The following is a 26,765-nucleotide window of genomic DNA, read 5'->3' as shown; positions in this document are numbered from 1 at the left end:
CTGAAGACCAGCTCAGACTGACATGCCTTCTTTTTCAGGGCCACGTCATTTTCGATGCTCAAGGCTCTCGGATGGCCTGGACTCTGATCGAGCAGCTTCAGGGTAGGAGACAGCACTCTGTCCTCACCTCCCATACGACCCGCACACGTCCATTCACCAGCCAGCCGTCCTGCTGCTGAGGCCCGAAGCCTGCCGGTCAAAACCTGGACCAGCAGACCGGCAGGCTTCTTCCAGTGTTCGTCCTCTGGCCTCCCAGGGGACGGTTCAGAGGAGACAGGTTTCCTTCAGGAAGCAGTCCTCTGCTGTGGCAGAGAGGAGGCTGTCGGGAAGGAAAGCGACCTTCTGTGTTTCACGTGATCCGTGTCTTTGCCAGAGTGAGATTTCTCGTTTGGTCGCCAGAGGAAATATGAGAAAAATGAACCGTGCATGAAAAGTTAATACTTGTCTGAATATTTTAACAGAAACTGGAGAATTTTAGAAAAGCCTCTCATGCTATCACCAAACGAGCTTCTGTGAAATGCAGAAGAGGAAGTGCAGTTCGCTGTTTTCCTGGCAGCAGACAGATCGGTCCTGATCGGGGACACCACAGGGACATGCACTGGGCCCCCTCCCCTTCACATCAGCTGATCAGACATCAGAGGAGCAGCCTTGGGGACCAAACACACAAACCCTTCAGGAGGGGGGAGGCTTCAGATTACCCAGACGCTCTCCTGCTTTTCATGTTGACAAATCCGCCGTCTGTCCCCCTGGACTCAGTTGACCCACATCACTGAGCTGGTTCTCAGTTCTGACTGACAGGAAACAGTCCAGCTGGAGCACAGCAGGCTCCAGGAGGAAAGGTTTAGATTACTAATCTGGACATCAGTGAGAAAGACAGGCAGGTGTGTTTAACCACTGCTGGGACGGACATAGAAGGGACGAGGCTGCTGGAGGACGGCTCCAGCTGTGATTAAAATGGATCCATTCAATAATTGCTCACAAAGCCCCGGACTTCAGGACATTCATTTCCTAATGGAGGCTCAGCTGCAGCAGTGGACATCTGAGCAAGTGAAGGACAACCTGATGAGACTGGGTGGGACTGAAGGGTTTGATGAAGACGTGCAGCAGCTTGTAGCTTCTGCCCGTCGGGTCAGGAGGTCAGGAGGTCAGGAGGTCGCTGTGGAGGAGCTCCTGCAGGTCGGCCGGACGGCGTGACGCTGGAGGCAGCAGAGTGTGATGGAGCAGGGACGTCCTCTGCTCGGAGGGACCGGTGGCATCCCCTGTGTGGACCTGCAGTCCTCCGGCTGAGGACGGAGACACGTCACTGCCCAGAGTGCACGGCGCCGTGCACAGACTCCAGATCAGCACCAGAGCCGGACCGCTGTCTCCTGGACCCTGACAGCAGGTCCACTCATCAGGACCAGGGCTGGACGCTGGACTCCAGAGACAACCTGGACTAACCTGGACTCCAGAGACAACCTGGACTAACCTGGACTCCAGAGACAACCTGGACTAACCTGGACTCCAGAGACAACCTGGACTAACCTGGACTCCAGGGCTAACTCCAATATTAGCATGGATGCTAAAGGTAACTCTGGGATTAGCCTGGACACTAAAGCTAACTCCAGGATTAGCCTGGATTCTAGAGCTAACCCCAGGATTAGCCTGGACACTAAAGCTAACTACAGGATTAGCCTGGATTCTAGAGCTAACTCCAGGATTAGCCTAGACACTAAAGCTAACTCCAGGATTAGCCTGGATTCTAGAGCTAACTCCAGGATTAGCCTGGACACTAAAGCTAACTCCAGGATTAGCCTGGACACTAAAGCTAACTCCAGGATTAGCCTGGATTCTAGAGCTAACTCCAGGATTAGCCTGGACACTAAAGCTAACTCCAGGATTAGCCTGGACACTAAAGCTAACTCCAGGATTAGCCTGGATACTAAAGCTAAGTCCAGGATTAGCATGGATGCTAAAGCTAACTCCAGGATTAGCCTGGATTCTAGAGCTAACTCCAGGATTAGCATGGATACTGAAGCTAACTCCAGGATTAGCATGGATGCTAAAGCTAACTCCAGGATTAGCCTGGATACTAAAGCTAACTCCAGGATTAGCCTGGATACTAAAGCTAACTCCAGGATTAGCCTGGATACTAAAGCTAACTCCAGGATTAGCCTGGACACTAAAGCTAACTCCAGGATTAGCATGGATACTAAAGCTAACTGCAGGATTAGCCTGGACACTAAAGCTAACTCCAGGATTAGCCTGGACACTAAAGCTAACTCCAGGATTAGCCTGGATACTAAAGCTGACTCCAGGATTAGCATGGATGCTAAAGCTAACTCCAGGATTAGCCTGGACACTAAAGCTAACTCCAGGATTAGCCTGGATTCTAGAGCTAACTCCAGGATTAGCCTGGACACTAAAGCTAACTCCAGGATTAGCCTGGACACTAAAGCTAACTCCAGGATTAGCCTGGATACTAAAGCTAAATCCAGGATTAGCATGGATGCTAAAGCTAACTCCAGGATTAGCCTGGATTCTAGAGCTAACTCCAGGATTAGCATGGATACTGAAGCTAACTCCAGGATTAGCATGGATGCTAAAGCTAACTCCAGGATTAGCCTGGATACTAAAGCTAACTCCAGGATTAGCCTGGATACTAAAGCTAACTCCAGGATTAGCCTGGATACTAAAGCTAACTCCAGGATTAGCCTGGACACTAAAGCTAACTCCAGGATTAGCATGGATACTAAAGCTAACTGCAGGATTAGCCTGGACACTAAAGCTAACTCCAGGATTAGCCTGGACACTAAAGCTAACTCCAGGATTAGCCTGGATACTAAAGCTGACTCCAGGATTAGCATGGATGCTAAAGCTAACTCCAGGATTAGCCTGGACACTAAAGCTAACTCCAGGGCGACCACTACACCTCTGAATGGGTCTGTAGACTGCTCGTGTTTCCTGGCCTCACCGTAGCGGTTTTTCTGGTGCTGGTCTCTTTAAACGGGCCTCGCCGGTGTCTAGCGGCTCGTGTAGCCCTGATTGAAGCGCGGTTCTCCACACGAGGTCTGTGGACCTCAGAGCTGTCCTCTGACTGTGATGATAATGTGCCGTGATCAGCGGATCGTTAGAGCAGTTCAGTGGAGCGCTGGTGGAGCCAGGGACCGGCTCCAGCTGATGACAGGCCAGCGCTCGCTCAGATCCCTCCGGCCGGGATCGGATTAATGAAATATTCCTGGAAGTGCAGGCGAGGGACGGGGACGAGGACGGGGACGGGGACGGGGACTGACTCGCCAGAACAAAGCAACGACACAAACGTCAAAGGAACATTCGGATTGAAAGTAGTTCTGACTGAGGAGGAACTCTGGGTCAGCCTGCTCAGCAGGAATACCCGTACCACTTCCTGTGTTCTGCAGCTAGCCTAGCTTAGCATGTAGGAACTGTGCTGTGGTGTGGCATGCTGGGAAGGAAACGTCAGGAGAGTTCACCCTGCAGATACCCTTCTGTCAGCTGGAGCACCGAGCGGAGGGGGCTGCTCCTGCATGAGTGTGTGTGTGTGTGTGTGTGTGTGTGTGTGTGTGTGTGTGTGTGTGTGTGTGTGTGTGTGTGCATGCTTAATCAAATGTTTGACTAATGGAATTTGCTTGTTCGGTGTGACTGTAATTTCATTTTAATATCAGTAATTGGACTGGTGTGTATTTTTTGTGTGTGTGTGTGTGTGTGTGTGTGTGTGTGTGTGTATTTGCAGTGTGACAATGTTCTTAATTAGATGTGTACATATGTAATCAGCCTCCAGTGTTCTTAATTAGATTTGTGTTTGAGTCGTAGCTCACAGGAAACGGAGTTTACAGCAGTAGATTCATCCAGGAGCTCACCTGCATGGAAGACACACACACACACACACACACACACACACACACACACACACACACTCATGTGACTGTGTGTGTGTCCGTCAGGAGGCAGCTATAAGAAGATCGGGTACTACGACAGCACCAAGGGGAACCTGTCCTGGTACGGCAACGACAAGTGGATCGGTGAGAACCCCGCAGTCTTCATTCTCCTCCTGCTCCGGGTCCAGGTCCTGGTGGGTCCAGGTCCTTGTGGGTCCAGGTCCTGGTGGGTCCAGGTCTTGGTGGGTCCAGGTCCTGGTGGGTCCAGGTCTGCTGGTGAGTCCAGGTCCTGGTGGGTCCAGGTCTTGGTGGGTCCAGGTCCTGGTGGGTCCAGGTCTTGTGCTGGTAGCTGGTTGACGCAGTATTGGGGGATGAGTTTCTTCTGTGATTAAAGGTGGAGCAGTTTGGTCAGTAGAAGACCTCCTGGTGGTCTGTGGTTGTCTCTGCTGGTCTGTGTGGTCTGTGTGGTCTGTGTGGTCTGTGTGGTCTGTGTGGTCTATGTGGTCTATGTGGTCTATGTGGTCTATGTGGTCTATGTGGTCTCTGTGGTCTAATTGAATTGAATTGAATGAATTAAACTTTATTGTCCCACATGGGGGATTTGTCTTGGGCATAGTCGTTCAAAGCTGCAGACAAACATTTAAAGACACAAAGCAACAACGCAGCATTACAGAGACACGATATACACAGTAAAACAAAACCACTGAGGGAGATAAAAGATAGAAACGTGCAGACTTGTACAAAGTGCAGATGTGTGCGCGTGCAAACAGTTCTGGACGGGGAGCTGTGGGAAGTGAGGGCGAGGCTGGGCCGCGGATCCACATCTGAGGGCCTCCCTCCTGCCCCGAAAACTGGGAGCAACCCAGAACCCTCTCCACACAGGGAGGGTTTGGGGAGGGGGGGGGTCCAGGGTAATGGATCCACAGCTGAGAGGCCTCCCCACTACCCCAGACAAGGAGTGGAGGAAGACCGGGCTGAGCTGGTTTGTTTGTTAAGCAGAGTAATGGAGGCAGGCACAAAAGACAGCTTAAAGCGGTTGTATTTGCATCTGCTTGCTCTATAGCGCCTCCCTGAGGGCAGCAGGTCGTACTCCGAAAACAGGATGTGAGAAGGGTCCGCTAAGATTTTAGAGGCTTGCCTGACCACAGCCTCCTCATACAGGAGCTGCAGCGGTTGGGAGTCTGACTTCTCCACTAGCTTTAGTGCTGTTGGTACGATTCTGTGTTGGTCTCACTCTGGACGGTCAGGGAGCCGTACCACACTGCCATGCCGTAGCTTACAACGCTCGCAAAAACTGCACTGTAGAACATGGCCCTGATCTCTGCACGCACCAAACACACGAAGCCTTCTAAGGAAGTGCCGTCTTTGGGCTGGTCTGCTGCACAGATCGTCAACATGTTCACTCCAGCTCAGGTTGTTGGACACCATCAAGCCCGAGGATTTATATGAAGACACTTGTTCCATGGGTGTATTGGTGATGGTTACAGGGTCGTGAGTCATGACGCCCCAAAGGTCAAAGATCATTTCTTTTGCTTTCTTTGTATTTAACAGTAGATAATGATCGTCGCACCAGGATCTCCCTGAAACACCCGCTGGGGTCAGCCTTTGAGTCTAACAGGGAGAGAGCGATGGTGTCGTCGGAGAACTTAATGTGGTTACAGGGGTGGGTGCTCTTGCACTCATTAGTATAGAGTGTAAAAAGAATTGGAGAGCGAGCACAGCCCTGCGGGACTCCTGTGTTCCTCTGTTTCGGAGTGGAGAGTGAACCATTTACAAGGACCTGCTGAGAACGGTTTGTTAGAAATGAGTGAAACCATTTCACAGTCACAGGATTTACATTCAAGTCGATTACTTTCTGTATGGCCACGTTTGGCTGAATTGTGTCAAAGGCAGAGCTAAAATCTGCAAATAACACTCTGGCGTAGGCTTGGGGGTGCTCAAGGTGTTTGTTAATCAGATGTGGTCTATGTGGTCTGTGGTGGTCTGTGGTGGTCTGTGGTGGTCTGTGGTGGTCTGTGGTGGTCTGTGGTGGTCTGTGGTGGTCTGTGGTGGTCTGTGGTGGTCTCGGCTCTCAGACCTTCACATAAGGAATGTAGCTTCGGTGTGTCATGTGGATCCAGCAGACCGGAGTGGTGTTTGCCTCCAGTTTCTGGACCAGGACCTGGTTCAAGACCAGGACCTGGTCCAGGACCAGGATCTGCTCCAGACTGGAGCAGCCGTTGGCACTGATGGAGGGAAGAAGTGGGCGGCGCCGACCTTGGACCGCTTCCTGTTTGCTTGTTGTTGGACTGTCTGTCCAGAGCGCCGTCCCCGACGCTCTGATTGGATTCCCTGGAGAACCAAGCGGCTCCTGTTGATGATGGGGGGGGGCTGTCAGGCCTGAAGGTGACACCGTCTGGGGACGGAACGTGGCTCACAGAGGAAAACCTGGCACCTGTGGACGGATGATCTGCATTCTGTCCCCAGCGGGGCGGGGGGGGTTGATGGTCCGGTTTGTGAGCCACAGTGTGGACAGTGTGTTGTGTGGACGGTGTGTGGACACGGTGTGGAGACGGCCTCACCTGGACAGACAGCTGAGCTGCATACAGATGTGGCGCAGGTCTATTTTTAGAGCTGCTGTCTGCGGCTTGACAGGAGACGGCCGAGGACCGAGGACAGATCACGTCTCCCAGCCGTCCCCCAGCGGCAGCTCACATTCAGAAGCAGCTGCAGGCTGAGTAACGGTGTGGACACTGCATCGGGGACACGTCTGTCCCCTCCTGGAGACTCAGTAGGGATGTGTTTATCATCGACAGCAGGTGGACATCACCGTCCCGTCCTCCTGTCTGATGTCCTGCCAGACGATTGAGCTATAAAGGCTCAGGACGGGATGTTGGACCTGGACTTGTTCTCTGTCCCACAGCTGCAGTTCCTCCTGGTGAGACAGATCAGACATCAAACCTCTTTCAATCAAGCTGTGTCCACTGAGTCCTCACACAAAGGGACTGGACGGTCCCTCGTCAGGACCTCTTCCCGGGTCAGGGACAGCTGCACAGCGTGCCGGGACAGCACAGCAGCTCCAGAGGACGAACAAACCCCGAGACGTCTCATCTCCTCGCCTCCTCTGTTCGCCATCCGCCCGCTCCTCCGTCCCCCTCCTCCGTCCCCCTCCTCTCCGTTGCCTTGACAACCATTGCTGCATCGCTGCATCTCACTTCCATTGCCATAGTAACCATTATGGAGCGAGTCGCCATGGCAACGCTCCATCCTGATTCCACCATCAAGGGCAGAGAGAAGTACGAGTGTAGGAGAGCATGTTCTCCCAGAGGACGCACGCACACACACACACACACACACACACACACACACACACGCCCAGTCTTGTATTTCTATCCTTGTGGGGACCGTCCATTGACTCCCATTCATGTCTAGCCCCTAACCCTGACCCTAACCCTAACCCTAACCCACACCACAACAAAGCCTAACCCTAAAGAAATGTTTTTGACCTTTTACTTTTTTCAGTAACAACAACATGGTCAAGAAAACACTGTTTCTCCTACTTAGGACCGGAAAAAGGTCCCCACAAGGCACGTCGTTCCACGTTTTGCTATCCTTGTGGGGACATTTGGCCCCGACGAGGATAGAAATACAAGAACACACACACACACACACACACACAATCACACACACGCGCACACACACACACACTCACACGTGCGCACACACACACACACACACACACACACACACACACACACACACATTCACACACACACACACACGCACACACACACATGCATCCACACACACACAGGTAAACCTCGGATCACCCACACACACCGTTCATGACAGCAGAAGGTGAAGTTTCTTAAAGGGGCGGTATCCTGCTTCTTCAGCTCGTCCAAACCCTGTTATTGGCTCTAACATGGTCAAAGTTTATTTTTGGCGCTAAGGAAAAGTCATTTGGTGTGAAATAAAAGATTTTCTGGGGCTAATTCTGAAACCCGGAAGAGAAAACGCTCTGTTTCACTGATAATCCCGCCTCTCCCCCTGTGGACTTTGACTGACAGCGGACTTCAGCCAATCAGAGCTTCAGCCTCTCTGAGCAGCAGAAACACGAGGAAAGCTCAAACTCACAGGCACGAAGGAAAAACACGCTTTGGGGTGTTTTTGGTGAGTACGTAACTATATAGCAAGGTTGAAACATACAAAAAGTGAATTTTGATGATACAGCCCCTTTAAAGCCACACGGCGTTTCTGGACGCCTGCTGTTCCTTAAGAACTCACGACAGGAAACCAGAGCATGGAGTCAGTGGACGGTCCAGAGACGAGGACGCTCGGCTCAAGCTGCAGGGTCAGTGAAATGTTCCATCTGTTGACGGCACCTCCTGTGTGGATATTAAACTCAGTTATGGACCTGAACATCAGCTGTCCAGGGAGTCCTCTCCGAGTCACATGACGTATTCATCCAGCAGCAAGCCTCAAACTGCAACGGATTTCTCAAATAACAAGGAAAATGATGGCGTTTCTGTGGAAAACTGAACAGTGTGCACAGCCTCTGGAGGTTAAAGAAGCTGAGATGAAGAAGGAAGTGCACGAGGCTTTCTGCAGCTGTGTTGTCCGTGCACGGTGTGCACGTGTCCGTCAGTCAGCGGATGAAGCGATCAGGACGGCTTTGATCTCTGAGTCTCACCTGCAGGAGTCCTGACTGGGGCCGCAGGGACGTGGTCCAGCAGCGGAGAGGCGGCTAATGAGGCCACAGCTGCGCTGTCAGCTGTCCCTTCAGCCCCGCCAAGGACGGACACGTGCACGATGCTGGCGAGCGGCCGCGCACCTGGGCCCCCTTCCCCAAGACCTCTGCGGAGGAAGCTGGGCGCCGTCTGCCAGTCTGAGTCCGGTCCTCTGAGTTCCACCACATTGCTAGAGACAGAGACAGACTGAGAGTCCCGTCTGAGGGACGGGGTCCTGCTCGGCCTCAAAGCATCACAGCAGGGGGCTTCTGCAACGCGTTCTCTTACAAACACATAACTCAAAGGTGGGGTGCATGCGTCCACTCGCGGACAGGGGGCCGGGGGGAGTGTGCGTGTGTGTGTTGGAATCTAGTCGCGGGCCTGCCTGGACGGTTCGTCGGGCCGTATTCAGCCCGCCGGCTGCCAGTTGATGATCGCTGTAGTATTAGCATTAGCGTGTTAGCGCTTTTGATCGGCACTGTTTTACGACAAAATGAACACATGGCTTCCTCCACGTCACTGCGCTCCCTTAGTTGGGCTGAAAACTGAAATGCATCCACAGCGTCCTGGTACGTGCCTTCGGAACCAGGACCTCCTCACCCTGTTCTGTTATTAGCGTAGCCTCGCTAACCGTCCAGCCGAGACGAGAGGGAAACGGCGGGGTGAGGCTGCGACGCTGCTGCTGCTGCTGCGGCTGCTGCTGCGGCTGGCGCTCCACCATTCTGAGTTCTATGCAACTTTGTGGATAAAATAAATATATGTAAAAAAAAAATGTAAAAAAATATTTAATAATAATAATAATAATAATACATTTTATTTGTAATGCGCTTTACATTTCAAAAGAAATCTCAAAGTGCTACAGAACAAGATTTAAAAAACAATTCTCAAGGCAGAAGTACAAAGATCAGAAAAAAATATTAAACATAACATATTCAACATATTAAAACTTCAAGTCACTATGAAGGAGAAGACAGTGGATCTAACAGGCCTTTTGAAACAATAAAGTCTTGAGGCCTTTTTTAAAGGTTTCCACCCTTAGCGGGGCCCTCAGCGTCTCAGGGAGAGCATTCCACAGCCGGGGGGCCACTGCCTGGAGGCCCCGCCTCCCATGGTGGAGAGTTTAGTCCTGGGTTGTTGGAGGCAGTAGGTGGAAGAGGAGGAGGAGCGGAGACTTCGTGTGGCGGAATGGGGTGTAAGTAGTTCGCGGAGGTAGGACGGGGCAGTTCCATGTAGGCACTGGTGAGTGAGGAGGCAGACTTTGTAGTGGATTCTGTATTTGATTGGCAGCCAGTGGAGAGTTTTGAGTATCGGCGTGATGTGATCGAATTTGCGCCTCCTCGTCAAGATCCGGGCAGCACAGTTGTGAATGTGCTGCAGCTTTTGCAGACTCTTGCCAGGGATCCCGACGAGGAGGGCATTGCAGTAATCCAGCCTGGAGGAGATGAAGGCATGGACCAGCCTCTCAGCGTCTGGTTGGGAGAGGGAGGGGCGGAGTTTGGCGATGTTTTTGAGGTGGAAGAAAGAGATTTTACAGAGGTGGTTTATGTGGGTTTCAAGAGTGAGCTGAGGGTCAAAGATAAATAAATAAATAAAATAAAAAAAATGTAAAAAAAAAATCGCGATTAACGATTATTGTAATAATTGTGACAGCCCTATGTACAGGAGCATCATGTATCGTTTTTAAATAGATTTCCTAATGAAGATAATGTGTGAAGGCAGAGGAGCGCTGTGTTCTCAGTATTCTTGCCGTTCCTCCTACTCCTCCTCTCTGCTGATGTTTTCTATTCTCGGATCATTCTGCCTTCCGGTTTCACGCTGCTGCCTGCCTGTCTTCCGTTGCGTTCGCTGAATTTTCCACGGATGTGAAACCGACAGCAGAAGCTCAGTAGAAGTCTTCGGCATCAGACTCTGAAGTGTGAAGCCCGACAGCCTCGCCTGAATAAGATCCAGCAGCTGCCATGGCAACCAGAAGCTCTCGCTACTATTCTGACCTTAAGACTCCATGGCAACATGGCTGCTATTTACATCTCATTGAAACATGGAGAGCTTCAGACTCTTCGCTGCGTGGCCCCGAGCGCTCCGTCGCCGTGCGAGGAGCAATAAAAACCAGCGAAAGCTGCAGTGCAGGGGAGCGCGCTGTAAACTGAGAGGGAATTAAAGCCTGGCTAAATGTGATTACATCCTCGCTCTGCGAGCAGCAGCAGCAGGCTTCCTGCCGCCGCACCGCCATCAGCGTTTCCACGGTGAACACGGCGCTCCTCTGAAACGGTTTGATGTGGATGTGAGCAGACGTGGCGACGCCTGCTTCTCCCGTGACATCTGCATCAAACACACAGCATGCTGGGATGTTTGGGCCCGAGCTCTTTCTCCAGTGACCAGGCTGAAGCGAGTCTCCTGCAGGATGAACCAGAGCACCGCTCCTCTTTTCAAATGGATTGTTCCTGGACTCTGGTTGGATCGCAGTTTCCACTTGAGCTGGTAAAAAGAGTGTTAGTGTTAGACTTCACAGACTTTCTGGAACTCACTGAGGACAGTTTCACAGCAGTCCTGCTTGGTCCAGACAACAGCTCCCTTCAGGAACTCTGTTAAAGTCCTCTTCCTTTGGTCCTCTTTCAAAGCTCCCCGGAACCCAGATCCAGATCTGAAAAGTGAAGTCTAGTCTCCTTGAGACCCTGGGTCTGGGTTCTCGGAGCTGGACCCCCCAGTGGCCGGCCGTGTTGAGAGGGTGAGGTGTGGAGCACGGTGGTTCTCCTCGTATGCAGATGATGGTGTAGTGAGCGGCAGTGAAGGTTCAGTCTGCTGAACCCATGAAGAAGAAGCCCGGCAGCCAGGAGTCTACAGGATGAAGCCTGGGGCTGCAAGAACGCCACCAGAAACCCTTCAAACAAACACTCCCCAGCAGGGAGCCACACGTTGGACACCGTCATGCACCACATGGTCGTCCCTGTTTCTGGAGGCAGGCGGTCAGCGGCCGGGAGCCTGGACCACGCTTTGGTTTCTGTGCTGACCTTCCTTTACCTGCATGTATTTATGAAAAAGTTTAAATATGTTTCTCTTATACCGTAAATCCTCTAATAAAGACCTGTGTTCCTTTAAAACCGTCTCCTTTAATGACCGGTGCATCTGAAGAAAACTCATAAAAGCCGTCCCCCAATATAAGCCTGTTTTTTTTTTTGTCTTTTCTTTTTCTCTGTGTTGCGCTACGGCGCTGTACTGACAGTAGTCTGTGCTACAGCGCCAGTCCTCCTGGTGTGGCCACTGTGTGTATTACACTGTGTGTCCGGTAAAAATGGCGGAGGGACCGAAAACATTAAACTCGATGTTGAGATTAAATTTTTTTCACATCGATTGAAAAAATAAATGAGTTCAGTACATTGTACTGGGTTCAAACTTACACTAAAGATCTTTCCGCTCTTTTTGAAAATGTTAAAATATAAGCCTCTCTCAGATACATTCCTCCTTCCATTAAAAGCCTGGGGCAGCTACAGCTGAGAGAAATAAAAGCCCCGGCTGCTATAAGAGGATTTACGGTAGTAGGAATCTTTTTAGGCCTCTTCTGGGCCTCATTGACATCCATCAGAAGACTTCTCTTTGTTACCGTTTTCCACCATATCAACCCTTTTTTCCTCGTTAGTTAAGGGGGGGGGGGGGGGGGGGGGGTATTGTGCAAAATCCACTGTTTTGAGCTACAGTGTCAATTCCCTGTTAAAAAGATGCATGGAGTTGTTTCCTGAGCCATTCAGCATATTTGAGCAATCCCTGAATCTCCCCTGGCAGCCATGTTGAGCGCTGAAACGTTTGGTGCTGCACAGCTCCGCCCAAAATGCACAGCTCCGCCCATAATGCACAGCTCCGCCCCATCTCTGACGTAGTCTGCACAGCTCCTCCTGCACAGCTCGCGCTCCCCCACCCCTCTCCCCTCTGGAGAGGGGTGGGGGAAATATACACAAATAGCCGAGATGAACGCTCTGAAGGGGGCGTGTCGCTAAGGCGAGGAGATTCTTAAAGAGACAGAGACCAGTGTTGCCAGATTTGGTTGAGCTATTTCCGCCCAATCACGTTCCAAAGCCCACCCACTACCGCAAAGCACCGCCCAATAGTGTTTTACACACGAAAACATTTATTATTATATACCCACCCAATGCATTTTTTCCCCGCCAGATGTAATCAAAAGTAGCCCAATTGGGCGGAAAACCACCCAATCTGGCAACACGGACAGGGACTCATTTCCAGTGTCTGAGGCAGCCTGATGCAGAGGAACATCTGGTTTAAGTTGTTTTTGACACGTGCAGCTTTCAGCATCCAACTTTGGGCAAAGCTGTTGCTTGAGTGCTGTAGATTGATCCTAAAAACACAAAATAACCCTCCTTTAATGAAAATCATAGTTTATTATTAAATCTGACTTTGTGGAGAGCACAGGGTTCGGGCTCTTTTGAAAGAAGAGCCGATCCGGCCTGACACTGGCTGAGGTGTCAGTTATGTAACGCTGCTGCTCTGGTCTCAGATGTTGAGTTAAAGGTTTTTTTCCGTGGGTTTGAGCAGAATCCCTATTGAAATGCTCAGTGAGCTCCACGTCTCCAGTGCGGCTGCTCTGATGTGTAAACACTGAAGTGGAGCGTGAGATGCTCGGCTCCACGAGCCGCCGGGCGGGATGGAGAACTCAGCAGCTTGGCAGGGAGGGGAATGGAGAGTAACCCGTCCCAGTGGCCTCTGAAGTGTACTGACAGGCTGTACACGGGGTTGTAATGCAAATGCATGAGGATCAATAGATGCAGACGGGTTCTGGAAACCTGTTTGGACCTTCTGGAAAACAGAGTGAAAAAAACTGGAAATCAGATCATATCAATTGATGCAAACCAAAAACCACACAGTGGACCCACTGAGTGGAACAACTGCAAGTCCAGACTGAGGAACAGAAACCCTGTCTGTAACAGGAAGGAACCTGCAGAACCAGACCCAGACCCAGAGGAGACTTCCTGTAGAACCAGACCCAGAGGAGGAGCTGGTTCCACATGAGAGGGACCTGATGGCTGAAAGCTCTGCCTCCATTCTGCTGTTAGAGAACCCAGGAACCTTGGAGAACCCAGAGTTCTACTGGATCATCTGGGACTAACAGCTCTAGGACCTGGTGGACCTGGTTCTTCAGAACCGATACTCTAGATCACGGCCGGTTCTAGGCATAGGCGAGCTAGATGGCCGCCTAGGTTGCAGTGTTCACCCCCCCCCCCCAATTCTAAAGCTTGATCTGGATCTGTCCTGTCCTCTGGGTCTGGTCTGGACTCTGGCTCTGGTCTGGACCCTGGCTCTAACACGCCCCCCACATGCTGTTCCAGGCTCGGGACCCCCTGCAGACCAGACGGTGGTCATCGAGGAGTTCCGCTACCTGTCCCAGAAGCTCTTCGTGTCCGTGGCAGTCTTCGCCGGCCTGGGGATCCTGCTGGGCATCGTCTGCCTCACCTTCAACATCTACAACAGCAAAGTCAGGTAGGGAGCCCCCCCGGCCCGGCTGCTGGACCCGGTCCCTGTGGTCCTGGCCCCCTGCCTGTCAGTGAGGTGTGGTGTGTCGCAGGTACATCCAGAACTCCCAGCCGTACCTCAACAACATGACGGCGGTGGGCTGCATGATGGCGCTGGCGGCCATCTTCCCTCTGGGCATCGACGGCCTTCATGTGCACAGACGCCAGTTCCCCGTGGTCTGCCAGGTACGTCGCCCCCCCCCCCCCCCCCCCCCCCCCCCTCCGGCACCGCCCAGCAGGTCTGGCTCCGGTCTGTCTGAGGTCCTCCACAGGAAGTCAGATGGACTGGAGCACCTCGCGTCCCGAGACGTTGCACTGATGAAGAACCAGGCCTCCAGCCAGGGTTCCTGGTGGAGGACGGACCCTCCTGGACCAAGAGGGTCTCTGGCTCCCGCTCAGCTCGTCCCGCTGGGGGGAATGTAGGGCAGGGTCCCACATGGCCGGGGCCAGTGGAGAGCCGGGCGGGGGTCCTGCAGTCGGGACTGACGATATGGCGGCTCAGCAGGCCGTCAGACCGGCTCGCCGGGAGACGGTCCTCGCCTCTGGGACTGCCAGGTCATCAAATCACTGAATGGCTGTCTCTGAAGAGACAAGCCGCGGCTCCCTCTGCAGCTCACAGGATGTTTCTGTCCCCCTCCACGGCCTGTCCAGCTGCTGTCTGTCCTGACGGACACTGAGCTGCCGCTGTCCCTGTCTCCGCAGTTCCGCCTGTGGCTGCTGGGTCTGGGCTTCAGCCTGGCCTACGGCAGCATGTTCACCAAGATCTGGTGGGTCCACACCGTCTTCACCAAGAAGGACGAGAAGAAGGACAAGAGGAAGGTGAGTGCCGCCCGGCCCGGTTTAGTGGACAGTCAGAGGACAGTCAGAGGTGGTCTAGCTGTTCAGGGACTTTATGTCCTCATGGTGAAGGACAGCGCTGCTGAGCTTCCAGTCCGGTCTTGTCTCCTCACCCACCGCTGGGGGCCTCGGCGGCGTCATTAGCCTCATTAGCCTCGATGACGTCATTAGCCCCGGTGGCGTCATTAGCCTCATTAGCTTCGATGACGTCATTAGCCTCGGTGGCGTCATTAGCCTCATTAGCCTCGATGACGTCATTAGCTTCGGTGGCGTCATTAGCCCCGGTGGCGTCATTAGTCTCATTAGCCTCGATGACGTCATTAGCCTCATTAGCCTCGATGACGTCATTAGCCTCGGTGGCGTCATTAGCCTCATTAGCCTCAATGACGTCATTAGCCTCATTAGCCTCGATTACGTCATTAGCCTCATTAGCTTCGATGACGTCATTAGCCTCGGTGGTATCATTAGCCTCATTAGCCTCGATGACGTCATTAGCCTCGATGACGTCATTAGCCTCATTAGCCTTGGCGGTGTCATTAGCCTTGGCTCGCCTCTGAGCGGTATGCAGCGTCTCTTCATCATGCTGCCTGGCCCGTGGGCTGCTGCCATCGGTCCCAGCTAACAGCAGCCGGGATCAGAGGTTCTGCACCTTTCCCCACCGGGAGGAGGTCTATCAGGTCCACTCATCCTCTGCAGACCTGTGTCAGACTCAGTGGTTTTCGCCATAAGCCATCTGCAGCAGCGCCCCCCTGTGGGTGAGTCCCGCTGGTGTTCCTGTGGAGGAGGCCTCTGTCGGTGACTTTATTACACTTCATCCCCGACACCACAAGCTCCCGCTCAAAGAACACACCAGTGAAATGTCCACAACATGTAGTGAGATCTGATCCGTCCTCATGTCCTCTCATTGCAACGTGGACACAAAGCAGCCGTCAGGAAAACCAAACACACTCGTACAAAGATGTTAGTGAAGTCGGTGTGTTCCGGTGAAGTTGGTGTGTTCCGATGAAGTCGGTGAGTTCCAGTGAAGTCGGTGTGTTCAGGTGAAGTCGGCGTGTTCCAGTGAAGTCGGTGTGTTCCAGTGAAGTCGGTGACTTCCAGTGAAGTCGGTGTGTTCCGGTGAAGTCGGTGTGTTCAGGTGAAGTCAGTGAGTTCCAGTGAAGTCGGTGAGTTCCAGTGAAGTCGGTGAGTTCCAGTGAAGTCGGTGTGTTCAGGTGAAGTCGGCGTGTTCCAGTGAAGTCGGTGAGTTCCAGTGAAGTCGGCGTGTTCCGGTGAAGTCGGTGTGTTTCGGTGAAGTCGGTGTGTTCCGGTGAAGTCGGTGTGTTCCGGTGAAGTCGGTGTGTTCCGGTGAAGTCGGTGTGTTCCGGTGAAGTCGATGTGTTCCGGTGAAGTCGGTGTGTTGCGGTGAATTCGGCGTGTTCTAGTGAAGTCGGTGTGTTCAGGTGAAGTCGGCGTGTTCTAGTGAAGTCGGTGTGTTCAGGTGAAGTCGGTGTGTTCCGGTGAAGTCAGTGTGTTCCAGTGAAGTCGACGTGTTCTAGTGAAGTCGGTGTGTTCAGGTGAAGTCGGCATGTTCTAGTGAAGTCGGTGTGTTCAGGTGAAGTCGGTGTGTTCAGGTGAAGTCGGCGTGTTCAGGTGAAGTCGGTGTGTTCCGGTGAAGTCAGTGTGTTCCAGTGAAGTCGGTGTGTTGCGGTGAAGTCGGTGTGTTCAGGTGAAGTCGGTGTGTTCCGGTGAAGTCGGTGTGTTCCGGTGAAGTCGGTGTGTTCTGGTGAAGTCGGTGTGTTCAGGTGAAGTCAGTGTGTTCCAGTGAAGTCGGTGTGTTCAGGTGAAGTCAGTGTGTTCCGGTGAAGTCGGTGTGTTCAGGTGAAGTCGGTGTGTTCAGGTGAAGTCAGTGTGTTCCAGTGAAGTCGGTGTGTTCAGGTGAAGTCAGTGTGTTCAGGTGAAGTCAGTGTGTTCCAGTGAAGTCGGTGTGTTCAGGTGAAGTCGGTGTGTTGCGGTGAAGTCGGTGTGTTCAGGTGAAGTCGGTGTGTTGCGGTGAAGTCGGTGTGTTCAGGTGAAGTCGGTGTGTTCAGGTGAAGTCGGTGTGTTCAGGTGAAGTCAGTGTGTTCCAGTGAAGTCGGTGTGTTGCGGTGAAGTCGGTGTGTTCCGGTGAAGTCGGCGTGTTCAGGTGAAGTCGGTGTGTTGCGGTGAAGTCGGTGTGTTCAGGTGAAGTCGGTGTGTTCCGGTGAAGTTGGTGTGTTCCGGTGAAGTCGGTGTGTTCTGGTGAAGTCGGTGTGTTCCGGCGAAGTCGGCGTGTTCAGGTGAAGTCGGTGTGTTCAGGTGAAGTCGTTGTGTTGCGGTGAAGTCGGTGTGTTCAGGTGAAGTCGGTGTGTTCCGGTGAAGTCGATGTGTTCTGGTGAAGTCGGTGTGTTCCGGTGAAGTCGGTGTGTTCTGGTGAAGTCGGTGTGTTGCGGTGAAGTTGGTGTGTTCAGGTGAAGTCGGTGTGTTCAGGTGAAGTCGGTGTGTTGCGGTGAAGTCGGTGTGTTCAGGTGAAGTCGGTGTGTTCAGGTGAAGTCGGTGTGTTCCAGTGAAGTCGGTGTGTTCAGGTGAAGTCAGTGTGTTCCGGTGAAGTCGGTGTGTTCAGGTGAAGTCGGTGTGTTCAGGTGAAGTCAGTGTGTTCCAGTGAAGTCGGTGTGTTGCTGTGAAGTCGGTGTGTTCCGGTGAAGTCGGCGTGTTCAGGTGAAGTCGGTGTGTTCAGGTGAAGTCGGTGTGTTCAGGTGAAGTCAGTGTGTTCCAGTGAAGTCGGTGTGTTGCTGTGAAGTCGGCGTGTTCAGGTGAAGTCGGTGTGTTGCGGTGAAGTCGGTGTGTTCTGGTGAAGTCGGTGTGTTCAGGTGAAGTCAGTGTGTTCCAGTGAAGTCGGTGTGTTCAGGTGAAGTCAGTGTGTTCAGGTGAAGTCAGTGTGTTCCAGTGAAGTCGGTGTGTTCAGGTGAAGTCGGTGTGTTGCGGTGAAGTCGGTGTGTTCAGGTGAAGTCGGTGTGTTGCGGTGAAGTCGGTGTGTTCAGGTGAAGTCGGTGTGTTCAGGTGAAGTCGGTGTGTTCAGGTGAAGTCAGTGTGTTCCAGTGAAGTCGGTGTGTTGCGGTGAAGTCGGTGTGTTCCGGTGAAGTCGGCGTGTTCAGGTGAAGTCGGTGTGTTGCGGTGAAGTCGGTGTGTTCAGGTGAAGTCGGTGTGTTCCGGTGAAGTTGGTGTGTTCCGGTGAAGTCGGTGTGTTCTGGTGAAGTCGCTGTGTTCCGGCGAAGTCGGCGTGTTCAGGTGAAGTCGGTGTGTTCAGGTGAAGTCGTTGTGTTGCGGTGAAGTCGGTGTGTTCAGGTGAAGTCGGTGTGTTCCGGTGAAGTCGGTGTGTTCTGGTGAAGTCGGTGTGTTCCGGTGAAGTCGGTGTGTTCTGGTGAAGTCGGTGTGTTGCGGTGAAGTCGGTGTGTTCAGGTGAAGTCGGTGTGTTCAGGTAAAGTCAGTGTGTTCCAGTGAAGTCGGTGTGTTGCTGTGAAGTCGGTGTGTTCCGGTGAAGTCGGCGTGTTCAGGTGAAGTCAGTGTGTTCCGGTGAAGTCGGTGTGTTCAGGTGAAGTCGGTGTGTTCAGGTAAAGTCAGTGTGTTCCAGTGAAGTCGGTGTGTTGCTGTGAAGTCGGTGTGTTCCGGTGAAGTCGGCGTGTTCAGGGGAAGTCGGTGTGTTCAGGTGAAGTCGGTGTGTTCAGGTGAAGTCAGTGTGTTCCAGTGAAGTCGGTGTGTTGCTGTGAAGTCGGCGTGTTCAGGTGAAGTCGGTGTGTTGCGGTGAAGTCGGTGTGTTCAGGTGAAGTCGGTGTGTTCCGGTGAAGTCGGTGTGTTCCGGTGAAGTCGGTGTGTTCTGGTGAAGTCGGTGTGTTCAGGTGAAGTCGGTGTGTTCAGGTGAAGTCGGTGTGTTCAGGTGAAGTCGTTGTGTTGCGGTGAAGTCGGTGTGTTCAGGTGAAGTCGGTGTGTTCCGGTGAAGTCGGTGTGTTCTGGTGAAGTCGGTGTGTTGCGGTGAAGTCGGTGTGTTGCGGTGAAGTCGGTGTGTTCAGGTGAAGTCGGTGTGTTCCGGTGAAGTCGGTGTGTTCCGGTGAAGTCGGCGTGTTCCGGTAAAGTCGGCGTGTTCCGGTGAAGTCGGTGTGTTCCGGTGAAGTCGGCGTGTTCCGGTAAAGTCGGCGTGTTCCGGTGAAGTCGGTGTGTTCCGGTGAAGTCGGTGTGTTCCGGTAAAGTCGGTGTGTTCCGGTGAAGTCGGTGTGTTCAGGTGAAGTCGGTGTGTTCAGGTGAAGTCAGTGTGTTCCAGTGAAGTCGGTGTGTTGCTGTGAAGTCGGCGTGTTCAGGTGAAGTCGGTGTGTTGCGGTGAAGTCGGTGTGTTCTGGTGAAGTCGGTGTGTTCAGGTGAAGTCAGTGTGTTCCAGTGAAGTCGGTGTGTTCAGGTGAAGTCAGTGTGTTCAGGTGAAGTCAGTGTGTTCCAGTGAAGTCGGTGTGTTCAGGTGAAGTCGGTGTGTTGCGGTGAAGTCGGTGTGTTCAGGTGAAGTCGGTGTGTTGCGGTGAAGTCGGTGTGTTCAGGTGAAGTCGGTGTGTTCAGGTGAAGTCGGTGTGTTCAGGTGAAGTCAGTGTGTTCCAGTGAAGTCGGTGTGTTGCGGTGAAGTCGGTGTGTTCCGGTGAAGTCGGCGTGTTCAGGTGAAGTCGGTGTGTTGCGGTGAAGTCGGTGTGTTCAGGTGAAGTCGGTGTGTTCCGGTGAAGTCGGTGTGTTCCGGTGAAGTCGGTGTGTTCTGGTGAAGTCGCTGTGTTCCGGCGAAGTCGGCGTGTTCAGGTGAAGTCGGTGTGTTCAGGTGAAGTCGTTGTGTTGCGGTGAAGTCGGTGTGTTCAGGTGAAGTCGGTGTGTTCCGGTGAAGTCGGTGTGTTCTGGTGAAGTCGGTGTGTTCCGGTGAAGTCGGTGTGTTCTGGTGAAGTCGGTGTGTTGCGGTGAAGTCGGTGTGTTCAGGTGAAGTCGGTGTGTTCAGGTAAAGTCAGTGTGTTCCAGTGAAGTCGGTGTGTTGCTGTGAAGTCGGTGTGTTCCGGTGAAGTCGGCGTGTTCAGGTGAAGTCGGTGTGTTCCGGTGAAGTCGGTGTGTTCAGGTGAAGTCGGTGTGTTCAGGTAAAGTCAGTGTGTTCCAGTGAAGTCGGTGTGTTGCTGTGAAGTCGGTGTGTTCCGGTGAAGTCGGCGTGTTCAGGGGAAGTCGGTGTGTTCAGGTGAAGTCGGTGTGTTCAGGTGAAGTCAGTGTGTTCCAGTGAAGTCGGTGTGTTGCTGTGAAGTCGGCGTGTTCAGGTGAAGTCGGTGTGTTGCGGTGAAGTCGGTGTGTTCAGGTGAAGTCGGTGTGTTCCGGTGAAGTCGGTGTGTTCCGGTGAAGTCGGTGTGTTCTGGTGAAGTCGGTGTGTTCCGGTGAAGTCGGTGTGTTCAGGTGAAGTCGGTGTGTTCAGGTGAAGTCGTTGTGTTGCGGTGAAGTCGGTGTGTTCAGGTGAAGTCGGTGTGTTCCGGTGAAGTCGGTGTGTTCTGGTGAAGTCGGCGTGTTCCGGTGAAGTCGGCGTGTTCCGGTGAAGTCGGTGTGTTGCGGTGAAGTCGGTGTGTTCCGGTGAAGTCGGCGTGTTCCGGTGAAGTCGGCGTGTTCCGGTGAAGTCGGTGTGTTCCGGTGAAGTCGGTGTGTTCCGGTAAAGTCGGTGTGTTCCGGTGAAGTCGGTGTGTTCCGGTGAAGTCGGCGTGTTCCGGTGAAGTCGGCGTGTTCCGGTGAAGTCGGCGTGTTCCGGTGAAGTCGGTGTGTTCCGGTGAAGTCGGTGTGTTCCGGTGAAGTCGGCGTGTTCCGGTAAAGTCGGTGTGTTCCGGTAAAGTCGGTGTGTTCCGGTGAAGTCGGTGTGTTCCGATGAAGTCGGTGTGTTCCGGTGAAGTCGGTGTGTTCCGGTAAAGTCGGTGTGTTCCGGTAAAGTCGGTGTGTTCCGGTGAAGTCGGTGTGTTCCGGTGAAGTCGGTGTGTTCCGGTGAAGTCGGTGTGTTCCGGTAAAGTCGGTGTGTTCCGGTAAAGTCGGTGTGTTCCGGTGAAGTCGGTGTGTTCCGGTAAAGTCGGTGTGTTCCGGTGAAGTCGGTGTGTTCCGGTGAAGTCGGTGTGTTCCGGTGAAGTCGGTGTGTTCCGGTAAAGTCGGTGTGTTCCGGTAAAGTCGGTGTGTTCCGGTGAAGTCGGTGTGTTCCGGTAAAGTCGGTGTGTTCCGGTGAAGTCGGTGTGTTCCGGTGAAGTCGGTGTGTTCCGGTAAAGTCGGTGTGTTCCGGTGAAGTCGGTGTGTTCCGGTGAAGTCGGTACGGTCCTACTGCTGCATCTGCCAGGAGCTTGAAGAATCGCTGCTTGGTCTGGGAAGCTGGTCTGGTTTAACACCGGCCTGCCGTCGGGAGACGCCGCCCGTCCAGCAGTTGGACAGACTCAGTTAGCTCTGAGACACCTCTTCTGCTGGAGACCCCAGGGCTCAGATGGCCCAGTGTTCATGAACGCATCACACATCACAGCTGAAGTCACACACTGTCATCAGCCCGAAGTGGCACTGCGTCTCTGGAAGAGTCAGACTCACAGACCGGCAGAGACGCTCACAGGGACGTCTCAGGGACGTCTCAGGGACGTCTCAGGGACGTCCTGCTGAAGGAGTCAACTCCCAAACTTCTCACACACTCCGCAGACTTCCCTCAGCTGGAAGCCTGAGCTGCTGTCAGGGCTGCAGGACATCCCAGTGTGTGTCTGTGTGTGTGTGTGTGTGTGTGTGTGTGTGTGTGTGTGTGTGTGTGTGTGTCTGTGTGTCTGTGTGTGTGTGTGTGTGTGTGTGTGTGTGTGTGTGTGTGTGTGTGTGTGCTTCTCTACATGTACTGAGTGCTCTTCCATCCTCTCATCAGTTAGTTTCTCTCTGCTGTTGCTGTGTTGTTCTGTAATCGTGTTGCTGTGACGCTCTGTGGTTGAGTTGCTCTGTTGCGTGTCTGCTCTCGTGTTGCTCTGTCTCTCTATTCTCAAGCCGCTCTGTTGGTCTGGCTGCAGCTGTGGCCCAGAATGCTCTGCTGACGGCAGAACGTTGTTGTGTTCTGCAGCACCTGGAGCCCTGGAAGCTGAACGCCACGGTGGGGGTGCTGCTGGGCGTGGACGTCCTGTCGCTGATGGTCTGGCAGATCGTGGATCCTCTACACATCACGGTGGAGGTACGGCGCTCTGCTCGCCCCGGTTCTCCTGGAGAACCTCAGAGGAGATCCACTTCCTCATCCAGATCACATTTCACCAGCAGGTCAAACCAAACAGCAGCAGATAAACTCCATCTATTAACCGTACCTCGCTGTTAGCTCAGTGGCACGCTGGCAGCGTCCGTCACATTGTCGCTGCTTCCACTGACCTTTGACCTGTAGGGTCCATCAGTCCATCAGCAGGGACCCTCCGAGTGTCTGCTCTGCTGCTGATGTGTCTCCTGTTCTTCTCCCGGAGCAGAAGTTCACCAGAGAGGCCCCGAAGGGGGACCTGGACGTCCTGATCCAGCCGCTGCTGGAGCACTGCAGCTCCCACAAGATGAACACATGGCTGGGTGAGCAGATTCACTCGTTCACCAGACTCCCAGAGGACGCCCCGGCTCGGCCGTCCTGACGGCCCGTCCACGTCCCTGTCTCAGAAACCTGTCCTCTCTCTGCAGGAGTGGTTTATGGGTACAAAGGCCTGCTGCTGCTGCTGGGCATCTTCCTGGCCTACGAGACCAAGTCCGTCTCCACCGAGAAGATCAACGACCACCGCGCCGTGGGCATGGCCATCTACAACGTGGCCGTGAGTCCTCGCTCCGCCAGCGACCAGCCGCTTCTACAAGGTTCTAGAAGGTTCCAGAACAGGGATACTCAACCCTGGTCCTCGTGGGCCACAATCCAGCATGTTTTCGATGTTTCCCTCGTCCAACGCAGCTGATTCAAATGATCAGGATCCTTACCAGGCTTCTGCAGGGCTTGATGATGAGCTGATCATTTGAATCATCCAAAACATGCTGGATTGTGGCCCACGAGGACCGGGGTTGAGTAGCCCTGCTCTAGAGGATCAGGGTGTTCAGTGGGCTCTAGAAGGTTCTAGAAGGTTCTAGAAGGTTCTAGAGGATCAGGGTGTTCAGCCGAGGAGGAGCTGTGAGGACAGATCAAATCTCTGGGCTGCAGCAGCAGGAGATCCAGCAGGAGGTTCTGGAGACCCAGGAGAACTAACATCTGGAAACAGCTGATCTGGAACACTCTGCTGAACACACACTCTGCTGAACACACTGCTGAAAAAACACACTGCTGGACACACACTGCTGAACACACACTCTGCTGAACACACTGCTGAAAAAACACACTGCTGGACACACACTGCTGAACACACACTCTGCTGAACACACTGCTGAAAAAACACACTGCTGAACACACACTCTGCTGAACACACACTGCTGAACACACACTCTGCTGAACACACTGCTGAAAAAACACTCTGCTGAACACACACTGCTGAACACACTGCTGAAAAAACACACTGCTGGACACACACTGCTGAACACACTCTGCTGAACACACTCTGCTGAACACACACTCTGCTGAACACACTGCTGAAAAAACACACTGCTGGACACACACTCTGCTGAACACACTCTGCTGAACACACACTCTGCTGAACACACACTGCTGAACACACACTGCTGAACACACTGCTGAAAAAACACACTGCTGGACACACACTCTGCTGAACACACTCTGCTGAACACACACTCTGCTGAACACACACTGCTGAAAAAACACACTGCTGGACACACACACTGCTGAACACACACTGCTGAACACACACTCTGCTGAACACACTCTGCTGAACACACACTCTGCTGAACACACACTCTGCTGAACACACTCTGCTGAACACACACTCTGCTGAACACACACTGCTGAACACACACTGCTGAACACATAGGGAGTGTTTTTAGAAGGTCAGAGTGACACAGACTGTTGTCTCCAGATAGTCTGTCTCTGGTGCGTCTGTCTCTGGTGCGTCTGTCTCTGGTGCGTCTGTCTCTGGTGCGTCTGTCTCTGGTGCGTCTGTCTCTGGTGCGTCTGTCTCTGGTGCGTCTGTCTCTGGTGTGTCTGTCTCTGGTGTGTCTGTCTCTGGTGCGTCTGTCTCTGGTGTGTCTGTCTCTGGTGCGTCTGTCTCTGGTGTATCTGTCTCTGGTGTATCTGTCTCTGGTGCGGCTGTTGGTCCGGCGGTCCGGTCGGCGCCGGTCGGACCGCCGCTCTGCTGTCTCTGCTGTGGAGACGCGTCCTCCCAGCGGGACACCGTCCAGGAGACGCTGCAGCAGCTGGACATGCTAAACCCTCCTCTGGAGATCAGAGCTGTTGGTGCAGCAGTGCTGCCCTCTGCTGGTCACTGCTGGACTCACAGCTTCACTGGCTTCCTGATGGAAACACTGCACTGAAGCTGTGTGTGTGTGTGTGTGTGTTTGTGGGTGGGTGTGTGTGTGTGTGTGTGTGTGTGGGGGGGGGGGGGGGGGGGACAGCAGGTGCAGCATCCGATAATGTAATAACTTCCTGAGAATTACATATAAATAACATTTGTACTTTACTTGATCAAAAATGTAATAAAACCCAGTAATGTAATAAACTACCCTGACTGATATTGTCATTACATTTTTACCAGTATTGGGGATTCCTTACATTTTCAGGGGGTCTTTTATTTTTCCCAACTGATAATGAAACCTGACAGAGTGTAATCCAGACTGTTCTGAGGATCTGACAGCGTTCTATAAAGTGCAGATGTTTTTAAAGTTTGAGGAAATGAGGACCTTACCGGGCACTCCAGCGGTGCTCGTGCTCCTGGACTCACCCTCTCACACTCTGGAGGTTCAGTATGGTCCAGGTCCAGTCCCAGCAGGACTGTCCCCTGTCAGGACAGCTTCACAGCTGAGCAGGCTGAGGCAGCGCTCAGTCCTCTGCCGGGTCCTCAGACCCTGACGTCCGCTGACGGCCTCTGCTGATGCAGACGACCTCAGTGTCTTCATGACTAGCTGTCTGCAGGACACCCTGTCCCGGTATGGAACAGGACACCCTGTCCCGGTATGGAACAGGACGCCCTGTCCCGGTATGGAACAGGACGCCCTGTCCTGGGCATGTGGACCACAGCTTGTCCACCAGCAGGACGCAGTCCTCACGGGACTGACCTGGTTCTGCAGCTCCGTGCTGCAGGCATGGCGGACTCGCCACTCACCACCAGAGGGCGCCGTCACCCAGCTCAGGAGGCAGTTTGAACAGTGACGCAGTCAAGAGATCTGTCCATGTTTGCTGTCCAGAGACAGCAGAGTCCAGGTCTCATGTGGTGAGAGAGACACTGAGGGATGATGAGCTGGTTCTGTCTGGCTGCTGATTGGTTCATTTCAGTCACAGCTGTATTGCTTACCGCCGGTTCCGGCTGTCATGAAGCGTTGGCGGTCCCCAGCTGTTCCGGTCGAGGTGACGGAGCCGGTCCTGGACCCCGGGTCTCGGCCCGTCTCCTCACCTGCTGCTCTGTGTGGTTCTCCTCAGGTGCTGTGTATGATCACGGCCCCCGTCACCATGATCCTGTCCTCCCAGCAGGACGCCTCCTTCGCCTTCGCCTCCCTGGCCATCGTCTTCTCCGTCTACATCACCCTGGTGGTTCTGTTTGTCCCCAAGGTAAGAGGGAAGACCCTCCCTGATCCCTTCAGAGCCTCAGTGAGCCTGTCTCACACGCGCACACACACACACACACACACACACACACACACACACACACACGCACCCTGTGTGTGTGTGTAGATGCGGCGTCTGATCACGCGTGGCGAGTGGCAGTCGGACGCTCAGGAGACCATGAAGACGGGATCGTCCACCAACAACAACGACGAGGAGAAGTCCCGCCAGCTGGAGAGGGAGAACAAGGAGCTGCAGAAGATCATTCAGGAGGTGGGCGGGGCCACTCAGGAGGTGGGCGGGGCCAGAATGAAAACACTGTCTGAACCAGGTCAGGATAGCGTTAACAAGCAGAGCTGAGAGGAGAACACATGTACAATCAGAAACATGTTTCATACACACACACGCGCGCACACACACCCTCTGAGCTGCAGTGTGTTGTCGTCCTCAGAAGGAGGAGCGAGTGTCGGAGCTGAGGAGCCAGCTGTCGGAGCGCCAGGCGCTGCGGTCCCGGAGGCGGGCCTCCACCATCACCAACCAGAACCACAGCCCCCCGCCGCTCTCCGTCGCCCAGAGCAACCCCCGGGCCCTGGCCCCGCCCCCGGGCTACCCCGCTCCCACCTCCGAGCCCCACCTGGGCCCCGCCCCCTTCTCCAACTCCTCCAGCCTCTACCAGCCCGACAGCAAGATCAGCCGCAACAACTGCCACACCAGCCGCCTGCAGATGCTCTACAAGTGAGTGGAGCGCCCGCCCGGGACCTGGGAATCGAACCGAGCGTCTGCAGGAGCAGCCCTCCAGAAGGCATCCCAGCAGCTAGCAGAGACCGAGCCTGAGGAGGACCATCATCATCGACATCGCTGCTTCCTCTTCCCTTCCCCTCAGATACTCCAGCAGGTCTTGGAGACCCAGTAGTGCTGCTGTCCTCTTCCAACATGTGACTGAGGACTGACCGCCAGGACGGAGGACGCTCATGTCCACTCACACCAAGTCTGGAAGAGCAGCAGCAAGAGACAGACAAAGAAAACCTACAAATTCAACAGCCAATCAACAAAGTCCATTTGAGTGGTTGAGTCTTGATGTGGCTCCTCAGACTTTGACTGTATGCTGAGACTGAACACACTGAAAACAGGAAGT

The 26,765-nt window shown here is 53.6% G+C and overlaps 1 protein-coding gene across 2 annotated transcripts in view; it reads left to right on the top strand.

Moving 5' to 3' along the window:
• Positions 1-26,488, top strand: part of gabbr1b (gamma-aminobutyric acid (GABA) B receptor, 1b) — a 47,721-nt gene extending 21,233 nt beyond the window's left edge. The window contains exons 8-18 of one of the 2 annotated variants that reach the window (XM_030119996.1): positions 39-102; positions 3,942-4,019; positions 13,918-14,068; positions 14,154-14,286; positions 14,803-14,919; positions 22,040-22,147; positions 22,428-22,521; positions 22,627-22,754; positions 25,508-25,636; positions 25,760-25,903; positions 26,082-26,488. In XM_030119996.1, the coding sequence (XP_029975856.1) occupies positions 39-102; positions 3,942-4,019; positions 13,918-14,068; positions 14,154-14,286; positions 14,803-14,919; positions 22,040-22,147; positions 22,428-22,521; positions 22,627-22,754; positions 25,508-25,636; positions 25,760-25,903; positions 26,082-26,369 (1,434 nt within the window). In that variant the 3' untranslated portion in view covers positions 26,370-26,488. Of the gene's footprint in view, positions 1-38; positions 103-3,941; positions 4,020-13,917; positions 14,069-14,153; positions 14,287-14,802; positions 14,920-22,036; positions 22,148-22,427; positions 22,522-22,626; positions 22,755-25,507; positions 25,637-25,759; positions 25,904-26,081 lie in introns of both variants that reach the window. The other variant, XM_030119995.1, reaches the window with a different exon arrangement.
• The last annotated feature ends 277 nt before the right edge of the window (positions 26,489-26,765 follow it).

The sequence above is a fragment of the Salarias fasciatus genome, chromosome 22, assembly GCF_902148845.1.
Source record: "Salarias fasciatus chromosome 22, fSalaFa1.1, whole genome shotgun sequence".
In the NCBI taxonomy this organism is placed as follows: domain Eukaryota; kingdom Metazoa; phylum Chordata; class Actinopteri; order Blenniiformes; family Blenniidae; genus Salarias; species Salarias fasciatus.
Note: the sequence above shows the minus strand (reverse complement) of the source record. Positions and strands in the feature narration are given on the sequence as shown.